The 18,299-nt window shown below is 42.3% G+C and overlaps 3 protein-coding genes across 7 annotated transcripts in view; 2 read left to right on the top strand and 1 right to left on the bottom strand.

Moving 5' to 3' along the window:
- The window catches only part of LOC138978852 (spatacsin-like), a 67,883-nt gene that overhangs the window by 37,901 nt on the left and 11,683 nt on the right, over positions 1-18,299 (top strand). The window lies entirely within an intron of this gene.
- On the top strand, positions 335-17,238 carry LOC138978889 (uncharacterized protein DDB_G0284459-like). Its single transcript, XM_070351701.1, has 6 exons — positions 335-690; positions 1,918-2,003; positions 2,680-2,844; positions 3,310-4,131; positions 12,748-12,906; positions 13,421-17,238. Exons 1-6 carry the CDS (start codon positions 593-595, stop codon positions 14,050-14,052), a joined length of 1,962 nt encoding a protein of 653 aa, XP_070207802.1. The 5' UTR covers positions 335-592; the 3' UTR covers positions 14,053-17,238.
- LOC138978872 (uncharacterized) lies at positions 4,181-9,846 on the bottom strand. Of its 2 annotated transcripts, XM_070351683.1 has the most exons (3): positions 9,553-9,846; positions 7,060-8,919; positions 4,181-6,807 (listed from the first exon to the last, which is right to left on the bottom strand). In XM_070351683.1, exons 2-3 carry the CDS (start codon positions 8,480-8,482, stop codon positions 5,081-5,083), a joined length of 3,150 nt encoding a protein of 1,049 aa, XP_070207784.1. In that variant the 5' UTR covers positions 8,483-8,919; positions 9,553-9,846; the 3' UTR covers positions 4,181-5,080. The 2 variants fall into 2 exon arrangements, with proteins under 2 accessions (XP_070207784.1, XP_070207791.1); XM_070351690.1 differs by lacking the exon at positions 9,553-9,846 and having other exon boundaries at positions 7,060-9,427.

The following is an 18,299-nucleotide window of genomic DNA, read 5'->3' as shown; positions in this document are numbered from 1 at the left end:
CAACCACAATAAATAGCTAATGTTTGCTGACTGCCAAAGACAGACTAAGTTTACTGTCACTATAGTTTGTGTGTGTGTGTGTGTGTGTGCTTGCTTTGTGTTTTGTGTGTGTGTGTGTGTGTGTGTGTGTGTTTTGTGTGTGTGTGTGTGTGTGTGTTTTGTGTGTGTGTTTTGTGTGTGTGTGTGTGTGTGTGTGTGTGTGTGTGTGGGTGTGTGTGTGTGTGTGTGGGTGTGTGTGTGGGTGTGTGTGTGTGTTTTGTGTGTGTGTGTGTGTGGGTGTGGGTGTGTGTGTGTGTGTTAGTGTGTGTGCGTGTGTGTTAGTGTTAGTGTGGGTTTGTCTACCTTACGTTATGAGGTAGTGTGTACACCTTTTCACCGGGCCTAAGGGGTATCAAAAATTTATGGGGTATTTTTTCCTATTCCCCACAAGGCAAACCCCTTAGACCGCTTACAAATATCATTGTGATGCGTTTTATATGATTATCTGCAATACCCCATAGTAACGCCCGGGAACCCGTGCCTACACACACACACAGTGGGTGATTTCAGCTGCACACACAGTTTTTATTGGAGAAGATAATGAGGTGACGTCATGGTGACATCACGTCCTTCGGCGCATGCGCAAGTGGACAAGTTCAGGCATGTGCGTGACGCCATTTGTATTTTGTTCACTGCGGCAGACTCATTGAGGTAAGTTTGTGCCAAACCTTTATTTGTACACCAGACAGTTTTCAGAATTTCAGAATGGTTTCACCATGTCGGCACTGTAGACAGTTAGTGGTCATATATTTGGCGTCAGCTGAAATTCTTCTCAGAAGACTTCTGTTGTCTCGACTTTGTAAAAGTTTGTTGTAGATCTATACTCGGAGACCCGGTTTCCGTGCTAATAAGGGTTTTCGTCACCTTTCATTGAAGCTTGAAAAGCTTCCTTTCAAAATATATGCGGCTTGTTAAGTTCAATCAAAACAGAAACGGACGAGACCAAAATTTAGACTCGGCATGATCAAGAAGCAGAAATGTACGGGAAAGAACGAAGCATGTGACAATGGCCACTTCTTCAAACCGTCCCCTGTTTCCGTGCAACTGAAACTTTTATTAGAAAATCGATTTAATTTACCGATTTTTGACCTGCTTGATGTCATGAAGAGTCGAACACGTCTTTACTCTTCCGTTCAATAGCTCTTGTTTGAAAAGTTTTAGGTATCGGTCGCAAAGGCAACGCGTATTCCCAAATGGTGAATCCGCAAATGGTTTCGTTCATTTGGTCACTTTATCGCACGGGGTTGCCCGTCCACGGATATAAGACGTATTACTGGTGTTACGATTTTTCTTAACAAACTGAGCTGATTTTCAATCAAAATGAGGCACTTTCCCAATCATTTAGATCATGCAGTAGCAGACGACAACATGTAAGATTTTCAAACGTGCGTCTGGATCGCAAGTGAGGCTGTCAAAGATTCTCAAAATAGTGCCTTAGGAAAAATGCTCCATTTTCGCTCGGAGAGATTCAAGAAAACAAAATCGTTATCAGTTGATCGGCATCGTCCGTGATTTTTGGCACAGATCTCGTCTGACCACTCCTGCGTTAAACTTCGTCACCAATGACGTCAAAATCCTTGGCAGAATAGACTGCAACCCGAAAATAGCGTTTGCACGGAAACTGGGTTCCCGTCCTGTAAAGTTGTTCTTTTCTTGTCTTCTTCCTTTTCTTCCATCTTCTTCTCTTTCTTCCATTTTATCTTCTTCTCCCCCTGTTCAGTCTTCGTCTTTTCCTTCTTCTTCTCTATCTTTTCCTTCTTCCTTCTCCTCGCAAACGTCTACCAGTGAAATGGCCCTTTCAGAAGCCCTTCAGGAACTAGTTGCTCAATTGGTTTGTTTCTGTTGTACATGTACTCAGTACTGGTTTGTTTTTTTCAGGTTTGAAATGTCGCAGAAGTTTCCCCCCAATAGCAGAGGCAGCATGCTTCTGAAGCTGGCTTTGAATCAGCTCAAAGCTACAGCAGGTAAGCTTCGCAAAACACATTTCAGAAGAACAAAAACATTTCAGACTTTACATTCACAGCGCTGTGACTGTGAGCATTTCTTCTTTATGTGGAAGTTTGTATAATTATGTGGCCGTCCATGATACTGGGAAACTGATTTGGTACACAGATGTTTGGGGTTTATGGCAGCTGGGACATGATATGATAGTGGAATTTAGATGCTTGAAACAGTTTGGCTGAAAAATGGGTTTTTGTTGACGCAAGTGCTGATCATGATGTTGGTTACATGGTTTCCAAGTTGATTCTCTGTCACCAAAACAATTTTATAGCAAACAACTTTGAACTGGATCACATATAAAGCTACAATATATGAGAAGGGCATAATAAAAGAATGGCATTATTAACAGCCAATAAGTGTTTTCTCCAAAATCACACCTGTGATTACACAACATTGTGTAAATTACATGGAAGCCATGCCCAGTATCGTGGATGGCCTCATATACATATATGAATAAGGAGCGTTTGACTACAGGTGAGAGATTAAATATCAATAACAGGGTTTCCGTATTCGCCCCAAATAAGACGAACATACAAACAATACAAAATGTAAACCTTCAACGAATAGCTGCCTGAAATTCAGTGAAAATTGCCTGAAAAAAAAAAGTTTTCACATAACATTTTTTCTGTGTGGTGGCAGAAACTCCTAGTGACGGCATTGTACAAGTGGAAGAGGTGAACAAAACGGACAATAGGACCAACACCATTGGCTTCAATGCGCGTCCGGGACGCCCACCTGAGCTTTCACGCAGTCTAGGGCAGGGTACGAGGCAAGGATTTCATCAGTCAGCCGAATCTGCTGGAGGTGAGGCCTTCATCTTTTCTGTATTCTTTTGTATAATCAGGTGTGAAACTTTTCAGGTTCCCAGGCATTATTAAATTCTGAAAGAGCTATATATATATATACAACAACAGCTGCCAGGTTTCACCCATGTATAATTATTTGCTTTGAATTGATGGGTATTTGAACTCTCAGAAACACATTAGTTCATTTAGTACATAATGTCCTACGGCCTTAGTGCCTATTAAGTTAGTGCCTATGTAAAAACCATGGGTTGTTTTGCACCCACGAGGTACTGCGCGTAAGTTTTTTAGCGGGTATTGCGAAGGTTAACCCCTTGTCTATCGATCGTAGAATAAGACGTGTCGTTGTATCATCCCATGTCTGGATCAACAGATAGAGGGGTAAAGCAAATTCTCAGAAAGGGACAAAGTGAATTTGAAAAACTCAATTGTGCTATGTTCATTGTATTTTCTTTCTTATTTGCAGGCCGAGATAGGGATGAGAAGTCCAGGGACTCGGAGTCCAGCAGGATGAGGCGCTCTCAGAGCTGCTCCCCTGGAGACAGCGACCGCAGCGAAAGGTCATGCAGGTCAAGGTCCAAGGAGAGGGCAAGAAGGTCACGATCACCCAGAGAGGATAAGCTGAAAGAAGAGAAGGAGAGGGACAAGGAGAGAGACAGGAGCAGAGAGAAGGAACGAGACAAAGACAGTGGGCGAGACAGATGCAGCAGGGACGACAACAGAGACAGAGATCCCGTTCGCACAGACAGGGAGAGGTCTTCCGGCCAAGAACGAGACCGTGACCAAGATCAGTTTGAGCGAGAGAAGAGAGACCGTGACCGCAGCCCGAGAGAGAGCAGGAGCAGAGAGGACGACCCAGACAAAGAGAGGAAAGATAGAGATTCGGAGGGGGACAGTGACAGCGGAAGAGACAGAGGTCGGGGCAGAGACGAAGGAAGGGGGAGGAACAGAGACAGAGACATAGACGCAGGAAGGGATAGAGACGGAGGAAGAGACAGAGATAAGGGAAAAAAAAGGTACCGAGAGCGAGAGGGCAGACAGCGAGAGAGAAACCAGGAGAGAGAGGACGAGGTCCGCTTTGTCAAGACCGGCTGGAGGTCAGGCGGTGACTGCGACAGGAACCGAGAGGACAGTGGGGGCCGGGGTGGTCACCGTGGCAACGACAGAAGGGACTTCCCTGGGCGCCAGGGATGCCCACCTCAGTCTTCACGCAGTCCAGGGCAGGGTGCCAGGCCAAAGACCAGCGACGGAAGGCGAGGATTTCGTCAACCAGCTGAACCTGCTAGAGGTGAGGCCTTCATCTTTTCTATATTATTTTGTATAATCAGGTGTGAAACTTTTCAGGATCCCAGGCATTTTTATATTCTGAAAGAGCTATATATACAACAACAGCTGCCAGGTTTCACCCATGTATAATTAGGTACCGGCAGTCAAAAAATGAGTCTGAAAAATCTCCTAATGTTTTGAGATGTTCTTATTCTTCTGTATAAAACAAGAATAACAAAACAAAAAGTAAGGTTCTATCTCAAATACTTCCTGAGATATCTGATTTTTAAAGTTTACAGTTAGCGTTAAGCGGTGCGTATTCACATTTTCTCCATTTTTGAGGTCACACACCATTTGAGTACTAAGTAAATGCCCATCTTAAACAAGTTTATCTTGCTAACATGTGCCTGCAGAACACAAAAATATCAATGAAATAGGATAGGATGTAGAGATACACTTGTACTGAAGCTGTCAATATTGAAAAAAAGGCTATTTGGGGGCGTGGCAAATGGCAGAAAATTGATAATTGGGCACGTTTAGGAATTTTTTTAACAAACAAAAAGACATCAAAACACATTAATTCTTCTGATTTCTACTCTCAATAGTATATACTTAAGAAATCTTCAATTACAGACATGTGGTTGTCTTCATTCAGTCACAATGAGGGAGCCAAAATCAGGAATTTCACCATTTTGACAGGCGGAAATGAAGATCGGAGGAACCCTGAAATATGCAAACTTTAACTGCCTGTAACTTTTGAACTACTGGACAAATATGCATCAAATTTTGACAGCAGTCACAAAATGCAACATACTCTTGGATACATCTCTTTTGTGGAAATTGAACACACCACTTTTGAAAGTTAATTCTTAAAAATATCAGAAAAAAGTAAAGACCTTCTGTAACGAAACTGAATCACAAATGACAGAAATCCACTTACTCACTGATTGTGATCTGCCTGGTTTTACTTATCAACAGTACTTCTCCACATACAAGTTATATTGTTCCTGGAGAGTGCTGTTTGGGACATGCCACATCCGTGCATTTGTGGAGATCGGTTCTAACAAAAAGTCCCATGCAAACACAAACACACTGCTGACGGTGTCACTGTCTTCTTTGGCTGGCCAAGAAAATCTGTTGTTGTCCAGAGAGCTCTTCTTTAAAAAGTTTACTTTTGCCTCATCTGCGCTTAGAATGTTTGTAACAGTGCCCACATGAAATGTTTCATCGTAGAACACTGCCACTGTCTGACCTGTCTGGGCAAATGAAAACCCGTCGCTATCTACTCGCTGGTCGTTCTCATGCTCTGAAGCAGAGGAGTCGGACTCTGATGGCTCGTCTTCCTCATCAAGGTTGTTGTCCACCCTGTCCCTGTGTTCTGGGAATGGGTCCTGGGACGCAAGGAACTCCTTCAGAGACTGTTCCAGGCCTGGAAGGTCCTGTGTGAGCTTCAGAAGCTCAGACTTGAATCCCAGGACATGCCGGAAAAAGCGAATCTGGGTCTTCAGAGCAGCCAGTTTTTCTCTTTGCAGAGCTTTTCGTTCTAGCAGCCTGTCGACATCACCAGCACTGCTGCAGGCTCCCCCATCTTGACGGATCTCTTGAGCAATATCTGCCTTCTCCCTTGCCTTCTTCTGTCGATCTGCCTCTGTCCGCTGCTGCTGAAGCTGTAGCTTCTGTCTTTTGCTGGCTTTCACCTCTCTGTCATTCTCTCGGTGACGCTTTCGCATTTCAGGACCACTACTGGATGCATTCAGAAGAAGTTGCCTTTGTTCCTCATTGGACTTCTGGTTGAACCAAGCCTTCATTGTTTTGTTCCGTTTCAACATGGTCAGAGTGCTGTGGTGGTGGACTGAGGAGTTGCGGTGCGTGTAAATGGAAATATCGAGATCCCCAAAGCAGGCTTCTCCCAAGAGGTTGGTGATGTGTGAATGCCGCAGCCGCTCCAACACTTGTGGATCCTGAACAGCATGGTATCGGCCACCAGGCAGGAAGTCGTCCAACTGTCGCTCAGTGACAGCAACAAAGTTGACACAGAAGTGGCTGAAGGCACGCTGCACTTTCTGTTGTGTCGCCTCATCCAGATCTAGGAGTGCTGCAAGTGACGATGCGTCTGGTACTTGGATACTGAAGAGTGATGGCACATGGGGGCTGAAAATGGAGGCACTGTCATCTCTCCACTCTCTCAGCTGTGCGTGCAGCTCCACAACAGGCAAGAAAAACTCTGCATAGCTCGTCTCCCCAGCACACAGTAGAGTCCAGTAAGGTCCTGTGATCCTCTCGTAGACCATGGCAAGCGTGGCAACAAAAACGTTCACCTCTTCACTCTGGGCATCCTTCAACACACTTTCCAGCTTCTGGTTCCTGCTCGGCATGTAATCTGACAGGAACTCTATGATGTCGTCACGGTGTGCCAGCAGCTTTGTTGCACCATAAAAGATGCTGTTAAACCGGTTAGATTTGAAGCTTGGCACAGTAGACGTCTTGTTGGTCATCTCACAGTATGCAAGCCATGCATCTCTGCAGCCACATTGATCATCGCCCCTGGGTCCTAGAACCTCGCAGGCCATCCGCACATAGCGAACAGCTGCTGCCTCCTTTGCCTGCCAATGTCCAAACTGAGCTGCGTTGTCTCGGCCAATACGCTGCTGCCCCCACTCGGTCTGTAGTTCTTTCAGTGACTTCTCTGCACTTGTGCCTGAAACAGTCAGAATTAAGAATATAAGATACAGCATTCAGTGATTCACACACATTTGCTGACATTGTAGAGATACAAAGTGATACTAGATAGTAATACAGAACAAACACACAGTTTAAAATACAGACTTAAAAATGTATCATTTACACATTACATTTACAGCACACTCTGCATAGAGGTTAACCTTTATAATAGACACAGACACTGATACAGTGAAACACATGTACAAAGCTGTGAAATGTGTTTACTCACCAAGTCCAAGCAAGTAATGGGCGTTGCAGTACAGGAACTGGAGATCCTCCTCTGTCCCCAGGGTTGCCTTTCTGAGGTCGTTGAAGTCTTTCTTCATGAGCTTGTTTGGAGCGGCTCTGTCAGACATCAGTCCTGAACACTTCTGCAGAGCTGCTTTGAAGCAGCGTTCTGTGTCGTCTTTGTCGTAGACTTGCGCCACTTCTTGGAGGAGACTGACGGTAACATCCACAAGAGTCTTGGCGTCTTCTGTAGCTACCTCTGTGAATCCACAGCTGAGGGACCCTGCACTTGTGGTCACTTGTTGACCCACATATTTCCGGTGGTCCCGTGTTGTTCCGTCAAAATGAATATCAAAATTGTCAGAGTCAAGCACAGTCTCGGCAACATGGTATTTAGCCAGGTAGTGCCCTTGATCCGCAAACCGCAGAGATGTGCGTTCAGATGGTACATCTTTGTCGTCGATATCGGTGTGGAACAGATTGCGCGCAACTGTTTGGATGACATGGCCACTGTTCTTTGCAGAAACCCCACAAGAAATGAGTCCAATGGTAGTTTTGATGACATCATGCGTGAATTTCTTCCTGGGGCCCTCCTCTGTTGTCTTCACAGTATGTACTACAGCTTCTTCAAGAAGATCAGCAGTCAGCTGATTATGTCTGTCCAAGTCTTGTTGTCGCTTCTCCTTCACACTGTTCAATTTGGCTCTCAGACTTGAATTAGCAGTCTGACACAACTTGAGTTTGTGCTTCAGACGCTCAATTGTTTGAATGCACCCACCATCCTCATGATCTTTCAGATTTTCTTCTCTCTTTTTTAAGTTGGTTTCCTGCCTTTTCAGTCTCTTGTAAAAGTTTGTTTGCCGAATTTTGCCGATGTACTCCTTGGCACTGCACAACTGGGTTTCCACACATTTTATGTGAGATGCACTACGTTCAGCTTTGCCTTGAAGTTTTGTCAAGTCTGCCTGCAAGATGGTTACGCTTTGAGTTTTCTCTTTGAGAAGGTCCTTGTAAATCATCTCTCGGTTCTTTGCTTCCAACAGACTCCCACTGAGCTCTTCATTGCTCCTGCGTAGTGCAGCTAACTGCCTGCCACTTGATGCAATCTTTAGATGAGTCAATTCATCTCCGGTTGGATGGTCAGCTGGGGGTGTTGCAGGTGCATTCTCTATTGCACAAGGCACAACAGACGGGACAGTAGGCATCGCAGATACCAGGGGAAAATGAGACTGCTGTTGAAATAAATAGTCTTTCAGCTTCGCCTCGTTGTTGCCTCTGTGCAGACTTTTAGAGAAAGTGTCATATGGTTTGCGTACTTTGTCGAGTCTTGCTCTAAGCTGCTTGTCAGACAAGTCTGAAATGTTAAGTCCAACATGTGTAAACCACTGCCTGCACAAAGTATGCCTCTCGTCTTTCTGGAACATGAGTAAGTCAATTAGTGTCCCATTTGTCACTAGTTCTGTAGGGCTGGGCAGGTCACACAGAGAGTCAGGAGACAGAAGATGGCGTCTTGTAAGTCACAACTTCTGCAAGAAGGGCCCAATGTTTCTGGTATTAATTTCCTCGCCCACATCAGCATACACAAATGCAACAATATCACCTTCACTAGAGTGGACTTCAGCAGCTTGTTTGTTTGCACGCCTGACCTCTTCCTTCAGGGTTGTATGAAGAAGAAGACTGTTGTCACAGATGGAAGAAAACAGAGTCTCCATATCCTCCCATGATTTCCCAAGCTGAAGCCGCAACTGATCAAGTTGGATGAGGAGACGATTTGTAAGGACTTGATGCTTGGGGAGGGCAACTTTTCTTCCTCGTCCTGCGCTTGACATCCATCTGCTTAGTCGATCAAAGTTGTCATCTTCTGAATAAAATAAAAACAAAACTCATGAGTAAATTGACATCTTTAAATCAAATGGTTTGTCTCATCTGTGTTTTGTTTTGAACTCTATGATAATAGTTACTTCACTTTTGCTCTAAAAATTTTTTTTTAAAAGAGAGAGAGAGAGAGCACTTAAATGTGGACTTTTGCACTTCTAAAACTATATCTGAGAAGCAATTGCGTGTAAACAAGGTGCACTTTTCACGTAAAGAATTATTTCTTTCAGGCTACAACACGAAAAAAGCCAAATAGTAGAAAACGAAACCTGACTGAGTTATTCTTTGAAACCTTCGACGCCTTACTTCCGGTCTAACACTTTCGTACACAACAGTCAATATCTACGCTTAAATGTGCCATCCTGTTACAATAATGACAAAAATACTATCAAATAAGTTCAAAGTATCAACCAAAGTACATAAAGTCAACAGGAAAGACAGCAAGAAAAATAAAAAGCTTCGACACCAGTAGCGTATGAGCGAAACACAGTACAATTTCAGACCGGTCCACTTCACCACTTTGATTTACAATCTACACGAAGATACAGACAAGAGAAACAAAATATAGGCCTAAGCTTCTTTAGATAACTTTAATACAACAAAACAAAACAATATTTACCGATGAAAGGCCTGAATGCGTTGAGCCAAGGGTAATCTGTACTGTTCTCAATCGCAGCATTTGAACCTCGATTCGCCATTGTTGACATGCGAACATGTGTGTGGTTTGAATGTGAAGGTCGGCTTTCCCGGCTTGCGATTGGCTCCCATTGACCTGACCTCTTAGTTTCGTATATCACTGTTTTCAGCAGAAAACAAGCTTTCCAGCGCACTATAAGACTTGCAGTGTATTTTGTACGGTTTGTGAGATACAAAGGTTTAAAAACAAGCAATAGTTTTGAACTAAAAGTTCAAAATTTTCCATCCATTCTTTGGGAATAAAACTTATACGAAAACAATCTACAGGAAGAGATGAACCAAAATATGGTAATTATATGCTAATTTGAAGGTTGTGGGGTCAAGCAGAAAAGAATTTCCCCAACAGCTGTAGATCGTGGTTCAAAGCAACGCGAGAAAAGGAGCGTCAGCCACCGAGGGATTTGCCGACCGTGGTCAAGTTTGGAATTAAATTTCTCTCTCACACACTCATATTTGACAAAACAAGACACATTAATAAAAGATTGAAAAAATGATCTTTATTTTGATACCATTTTTTTTAAAATTTGGTTAGTAATTGCTGAAGCAGAGTAAGTTGAAAAGTGCCATATTTCACTCAAGTTTTGCCTTTCCCGCACTGCTGCTGATAGCACTGCCGGTACCTAGTATAATTATTTGCTTTGAATTGATGGGTCATTGAACTCTCAGAAACACATTAGTTCATTGAGTGTAATGTCCTTTGGTCTTACCTGACTGAAAAGTGTTTTGTAAGTGTCTGATGTGCATTTTTTTAAAGTTTTTAGATGACCAGCGCTTTTTAATCATATGTGTGTGTGTCCATGCATCTTAACATCATTGTGGGGTAATGTGTGTATTTAATCCAAAGCCAAGGTTGTGGTGGTACACACACATTGAGAGGTAGTCATTGTGTTAGCTCTGACAAATCTGTGCGTCTTTTTCAACTTCAATTTATGTTTCCTTCATTGTCAACCATATCTGAAAGAGAACACTACTGGGCAAAGAAGCAAAAATGAAGCGGTGCACACTTTCATATGATTGTGTGAAAAATATTAAACTGTGTGTGTGTGCGTTCATCTACCTTACGTTAGCAGGTAGTGTGTGTATCTATTCACTGGGTCTATGGGGTATCTAAAATTTATGAAGAAGGGGTGCACACTATCCCCACCTTTTCCATTTCCATTGATCCCTATGTGTAACCTACATTCATACCAAGTTTTATCAAATTGTCCTGAATTCTGATCAGTGTCTGATGTGCATTTTTTTTAAAGTTTTTTAGATGACCAGCGCTTTTTAATCATATGTGTGTGTGTCCATGCATCTTAACATCATTGTGGGGTAATGTGTATATTTAATCCAAAGCCAAGGTTGTGGTGGTACACACACATTGTGAGGTAGTCATTGTGTTAGCTCTGACAAATCTGTGCGCCTTTTTCAACTTCAATTTATGTTTCCTTCATTGTCAACCATATCTGAAAGAGAACACTACTGGGCAAAGAAGCAAAAATGAAGCGGTGCACACTTTCATATGATTGTGTGAAAAATATTAAACTGTGTGTGTGTGCGTTCATCTACCTTACGTTAGCAGGTAGTGTGTGTATCTATTCACTGGGTCTATGGGGTATCTAAAATTTATGAAGAAGGGGTGCACACTATCCCCACCTTTTCAATTTCCATTGATCCCTATGTGTAACCTACATTCATACCAAGTTTTATCAAATTGTCCTGAATTCTGATCAGTGTCTGATATGCATTTTTTTTAAAGTTTTTAGATGACCAGCGCTTTTTAATCATATGTGTGTGTGTCCATGCATCTTAACATCATTGTGGGGTAATGTGTGTATTTAATCCAAAGCCAAGGTTGTGGTGGTACACACACATTGTGAGGTAGTCATTGTGTTAGCTCTGACAAATCTGTGCGTCTTTTTCAACTTCAATTTATGTTTCCTTCATTGTCAGCCATATCTGAAAGAGAACACTACTGGGCAAAGAAGCAAAAATGAAGTGGTGCACACTTTCATATGATTGTGTGAAAAATATTAAACTGTGTGTGTGTGCGTTCATCTACCTTACGTTAGCAGGTAGTGTGTGTATCCATTCACTGGGTCTATGGGGTATCTAAAATTTATGAAGAAGGGGTGCACACTATCCCCACCTTTTCCATTTCCATTGATCCCTATGTGTAACCTACATTCATACCAAGTTTTTATCAAGTTGTCCTGAATTCTGATCAGAGTATCTTAACAACCTTAACATGTATTTTTGACTCACATGCGAAGCAAAGTGAGTCTATGTACTCACCCTAGTCGTCCGGGCGGCCGGCCGTCCGTCCGTCCGTCCGAAAACTTAAACGTTGGAATTTTCTCAGACACTATTAGGCCTATCAGCACCAAATGTGGCATGATGGTGCATGGTGACAAGGCCTCAAAAAACATACATGGTAACTTGACCTTGCATCAAGGTCAAGGTCACAGGGGCCATAAATGTTGTCTCAAAAACAGCTATTTTTCACATTTTCCCAATTTTCTCCCAAGCTATTGATAATGGCTACCTCACCTATACGTGGTTTATAGATCAAAGTAAGCCCTATCTTTTGATATAAGTTTGGTTGATCTTGCTGCAAGATCAAGGTCACAGGGGTCCTTCAAATTTGGATTGTATGCATATTTTAAAGTGACCTTGACCCTTAACTATGGAAGTTAACTCTTCCAAACTTTCCTAATTGGGTGAGGCACATGTTATTCTTTCATACTGATACACTTTTGGTTACGTATCTTCAAGGTCAAGGTCACTTTGACCGCTCTGAATTGTGACCAAAACAGGTCTGTGAACCACTAAAATTGACCTTGTCTCTTGGTAGAAACTCATACTAAACACTGTTGTGCTTCTGGTTGTTAAAATTAACAGTCTTGTCTTGGGTGACCTTGACCTTGGGTGAAGGTCATGTGTATTTAGGTAGGAAAAATTTGCAAAAGTTGCAAAAAAATGTGTTCTTAGTGTAATTTGCCATGTTGTTGTTTGACCTTGACCTTCAAGGTCACTTGAAAGTCAAGGTCATATTGAGGTCAAGGTCATGCATGTGAGTCGTATGAGCTTTGCTCTTGTTTTTTTCTTTGGCCTAATTAAATCTGTTTGTTTCCAGAGTGGTCTTCTTACAGCGACTCGGACGATGACTATCTTCCCGGCTCAGAAGATGACACTGACTCGAGCAACAATGACGCCACAGCACCATGTGGAGTGCCAGGGACCACCAGTGAATCCGATGAGTCCATCATCTTTCCCTTTCTACGTAAATCTGATGGTTAGTTAGTCTCATCCTTTTTTTATTAGCATTCGTATTACGTTAAAAAGGTTGAATAAGGATTACATGTGGATAACAATCATGTAGTTTCTAAAAAAGAGGTAAGTTTTCTTTGATAAGTGTTTTTGTTTTGTTATGGAATTTTTTGTTGTATTCCATTGTAATTAAAGACTGAGGTATGTTGACAGCAATTTGAGCAAGTAATAAAGTTAACATGAACGGTGTGGGGGTGGGGGTAATCATGTGTAATGTTACACTGATTGACTGCACATGCCTATGCCATGTACATTCTATTGGTCCACGGCAAACTGACCTTTGACATCGGCCATTGTCGGAGATGTGATCGAGCGGTGGGACCATTTTGGTTTCACCAATTCCGAACTCTGTTTTTAGTTTGTCTGTCTGCTGGGCTATAAGCAATATGTAATAATATTTCTGACTCTAGCTAAAAAAAATTCAGTAAGTTGTGAATAAAAAAATAAAAGTATGCGTTCTTGTGTGTGTGTGTGAACAGGTGCAAGGTGGTCACCAGGTATTCCATCTGAATCTCTAAAAGCTGCAGGTCTCTACACCTCATCACAGCCACCCTCTTCTTCATCGTCCAGAAGCATCACTCGACCAAGCGGGAGTAAATCTTCATCCCAGCCAGCATCTAAACCTTCATCGTCGACCAATACTCGACCAAGCGGCATAAGAATCCATATTGCCGCAAATACAAATGGCAAAAGAGTGTACGATAAAGAGAACTGGTGCAAGTTCTGTAACTCCCCAAGCACCAACCTCGCTAAACACCAGTTTTCGAAACATAAGAAGGAACCTGAAATAGTGGAAATTTTGTCTAACCCCAAGAACTCAGCAGAAAGGCGTTTTCTGCTGGAAAGAGTGCGGAACCTTGGTAACTATTATTACAACTGTCGCGTTCTTAAAAAAAACAAGGGTAAACTAATACCCTGGCGATCACCCTCAGAAAAAGTGAACCCTCTGTGCTACATCCCCTGTGAATTTTGCCTGGGCTTCTTTGTAAGAAACGAACTGTGGCGGCACCAACAACGCTGCAAATTCCGGAAAACTTCAAAAAACGGAAGAAACGTCATATCCAGAGCTGAATCTTTGCTTCCATCCAACATGGAGTGCAGCGGAGGCTAGAAGGAAAACATTTTTGATGGCATGCATTCTGATGGCTTCACTTTTGTTGCTAAAAGAGATCACCTCATTGTGAAGTTCGGCGAAAAACTGTATCAGAAACATGGCCACTTGCAGCACAGACGACAATTCATGCGGCAAAAAATCAGAGAGCTTGCCCGGTTCTTGTTGGTAGCCAGAGAAGAGGACTCTACAATCACAGCACTTCAATCTTGTATTCGTCCCGACAAGTTCCTTGTGGTGATTTCTGCTGTCAAAAAACTCTGTGGGTATGATTCACTCACACATGTTTATGAAAATCCATCACTGGCCCTTAAGATTGGGCATTCTCTCAAGAAGTGTGCGACAATTCTGAGAAGTCAAGCACTCATAGAGGGAAACAGTGAACTGCAGCAAGTGTCTGCGGACTTCGTGGATCTATGCGATTCTGACTGGAAAGAACACATCTCATCTGCTGCCCTCTCAACATTGGCCTCAAAGCAAAACAACAAGCCACATGTTCTGCCACTGACGGAAGACATGAAGAAAGTGACAAAATATATGGCGGAGGAAAGGGAACGGTGCTTGAACACCCTGAGGTCAGAGCCAACAGTTGCAGCATGGCATGCTCTTGCTAAGGTTTCACTGTCGAACATCATCATGTTCAATCGTCGCAGGAGTGGTGAAGCTGCCAGGATTTTGCTTACAGACTTTGAAGCGGCAAAGGAGAAAACATGGCGGACAGGTAGCTCCGCTCTGCTGCTCGTGGCTGTGAATTTTGTGAAATCTACATGTGCTACTGTCAACTTTTTTCCGACAGCCGCGTCAGCGATTTTGACAGGACCATGTCAAAATTGTGTCATGTTCATTCATTTTGTTTTCCTACTTTGTATAAAAACGTTTATGACCTCTTTGTTTACCTGCTTTTCGCTATAGCTTTCCCCTGTTTTTCGCTCCTTAACCACTGTTGTTCCCTTTTAGAGAGAGAGACCCGTTCACTGATGCTTGTCCCATGCCTAGCTACCGATGCCCAGCCCTGGTTCTTCTTCTTCAAAGAAGTTGTAACCTAAATTTTGAATGCCTTTAGACATCGTTAATTTCAGATCCAGGGTTGGTTGTTTTTACGCAATATCGGTCAGGTGCTCGCAAAAATTGTTTTTTCTTGATCTTGACACCGTCCTGGTATATATGTTTTTAGTTTTTCACGGACAAAATGGTTTTCGAACAGCTCTCTTCATCTTTTTCCATGCACATTTCTTGTGTGTGTACTACGAGAAAAATATTGAATGTTTCAACTCCACACCCTTAAACCCCATACCCGACTCAAAATCGCAACCTTCCTATTTTAGTCAACCAATTGGAAGTAAGCGTTACGGGCATATGCTTTGGAACATTATATTCGTGCATAGTTTTGTGACACATGTTGAAAAGATATTCCCGTTTCGTTTCCGATCTATGTTTTTGAATGTCCCAGTGCGTCCCTATCGCCAATTTGTTTGAATGGTAGTGATGTGCAAGTATGGATCCGGTGGTTTCACCATGAAATTTGACAGTAAGTGACTTTTTTGACTCTCATACTTTTTGTTCTATACGTGAATTAACAGGGTGCTCATGGATGATATCTTTAGTATACACACCTGATTCATTTTAGAAGTGAATTGTGCTGTTTAAATTCGTATTTAAATTGAATCGAAACGTAACAGACCGATTTCTTTGTGCACCCTGTGCGGGGCAGGTAGGGTATGGGCAGGTTGGGTCAGTGACTCGACCTGCCCCGTCATTACCCAACCTGCCCCTTCTTTACATATAGAGAATACTACATGGCTTGCTGTGTCGTACCAGATTTACACGAGTTTTTTTAATTTAATATTGAACTGCGAGCGAAAGCCATGTAGTATTCTGTTTATCCTACATATTTTACTTACGTGTATTTAACTGAAAATGTCCTGCAGTCGAGGCATTGTAAAAGCTGGTTGGCCTTGAGACCTGGGTCAATGATCGGTACTTGCAATCTGAACGCAGCTGCCTGTCCAGACACTGACCTTCTTACCCGGGGTCAATGACCGAGTTTTTATATGAGAGGAAAGTCTCTGAAGGATTGGTCAGCGCAGAATAAGATAAGAGAGGGGTTGAAGTGAATAGCGCAAAGAGGGGGGAGGGAGGGGGGGTAGTAGCTATTTTGACTGCTGATGCAATCGCCAGCGGCTCGTGGCACTGGAGGGGTGGTGACACGGTCAAGTGAGGCGGAGAGGGGTAGCTGTCTAGCCACTGTGTCTGGCCTTGATTGGTGGTAGTCCTGAGTCCTTCTCAAAGTGGGGGGGGGGGGGGGGGGGGATGAGTGGGCAGTAGAGAAGTGACAGACGACTTTGTGCTTCAGCGAAATTTGAACCCGCACGGCGGGCGATTTCAGCAGAATTTCGAACCCGCCCGACGCGATTTGAACCCGCCGGGGGCGATCGGGCGACCGCCAATATTCAGCCCTGTAAGCAGTGGAAAAACAGGTCCCTGCCAGACTTGCTTGACATGACCTCATTTACATGATATACACACGTGTGATTTGAACGATTATTATCTCACGAGTGTCTCTCTCACGTATGTAGGATAAATTTGTTATTGCATGAAATATGAATCATAGGTGAATTTGTTTGTATGTACGCGCGCGATTGTGTGTTGATGGGTGCGTGTATTTCATGTGTATGAGTTATAAATATTGTTTGTGTTACAGAATGACAGGTTTTGTTTATTGCAACAGCAACGGCACCATTTGTATTCAACCCTGACCTCTTATTTCAGTTATGTTTTTAATAACAACACGCACAGACATGCGAAGTTATGTTATTTTCCATTGATGTTTTTTAATATTATTTTTTGCTTCGTGTTTGTTTTTGGTAAGTTGTTACTATTGGCAATTTTCTTGTTCTTCTTTGTTTGGTTGGTTGTTTTCATATCTCAATTATGTACACAGGTTAATTGTGGTATCGTTCAGCTAGTCAATTTATTAATTTACCTTTATTTTGGCAGGATAATAGCTGTTTTTCTCAAGTTGACCCAACCTTCCCCACAGGGGTACCCAACCTGCCCCGTGGTGGGGCAGGTTGGGTATTTTTGGTGACCTTTTTATTTATCGTTTATCTCTCATGATTAGAACGATTTATTTTCGAATGTTGAATTATTGTATTGCAAAAGGATTAAAGTTTTCTTAAAAAGTTGTTTGAAATGTTTTCACTGGTTAATCTTTGAATGAGAGTGAAAAAGGATTTTTTTGACCCTACCTGCCCCACCCTCCCCTACACCATACACAACACTCCACTACAGGCACACAGTACATGTACACTAATAGACAGTACTACACTATAGGCACACAGTACACTCATACACAACACTACACTACAGACACACAGCACATTCATCCACAACTCATTCTTCCTTCCAAAATCAAGAATTCAATACATGTACCAGTTTACCATATCATTTCTGATCACATTTCATCAGACATTTCTATAGTTAAAATTAATAAAATTTAGTTTAGAGCCTCGCTAATTTAAGATTAATAAAATTTAAATTAAAAACTTGTGTGACCATGGTTATATTATTATTAATTATTATTATTATACTACATGATTTTTTGAAATTTTACAGAAAACGCAGTATTTTTACTCCAAAGATGATTATATTTGACACAGTAACATAAAACATATTTTTTTACTTTTAGGAGCAAATTCACACAAAAAAGCATATTTAGTGTGTGTACACGTGTAACGGATGACACAGGACCAAAAGCAATCAACATATTACATTATTAATATATTATGACATTTCTAGCACATGACATCACCAGCACAAAGGTTCAAAGCAACAGCTAATAATAAAATACACACACACACTTTGTGAGGTACTTCCTGTCAGCTCATGAATATTCATTATGCATAATACCCCATTATGATGGTGTAATACTTGCAAATTTTTTCAGAAGCTATTACATTAATATTGCTTTTATCCAGACCCACAGCATCTCATTTGTCAGTAAAAGAAACCATTTCAGACATTTAAGCCCAACTGTTCGAAATAAGTGGTAATTATCAAGTACCTCACAGTGGTAGTGATTTTAGGGCAGGGCAAAAGTACCCCACAGATGTAGGTAGACGAGTATGTGTGTGTGTGTGTGTGTGTGTGTGTGTGTGTGTATAGGTCTGAGCACAAGAGAAATGACAGAAGTCATGATGAGTGACTCTGTGTGAACCTCATGGTGTTGATTTTCATTTGAAGTAATT

Source organism: Littorina saxatilis, linkage group LG1 (assembly GCF_037325665.1).
Source record: "Littorina saxatilis isolate snail1 linkage group LG1, US_GU_Lsax_2.0, whole genome shotgun sequence".
In the NCBI taxonomy this organism is placed as follows: domain Eukaryota; kingdom Metazoa; phylum Mollusca; class Gastropoda; order Littorinimorpha; family Littorinidae; genus Littorina; species Littorina saxatilis.
Note: the sequence above shows the minus strand (reverse complement) of the source record. Positions and strands in the feature narration are given on the sequence as shown.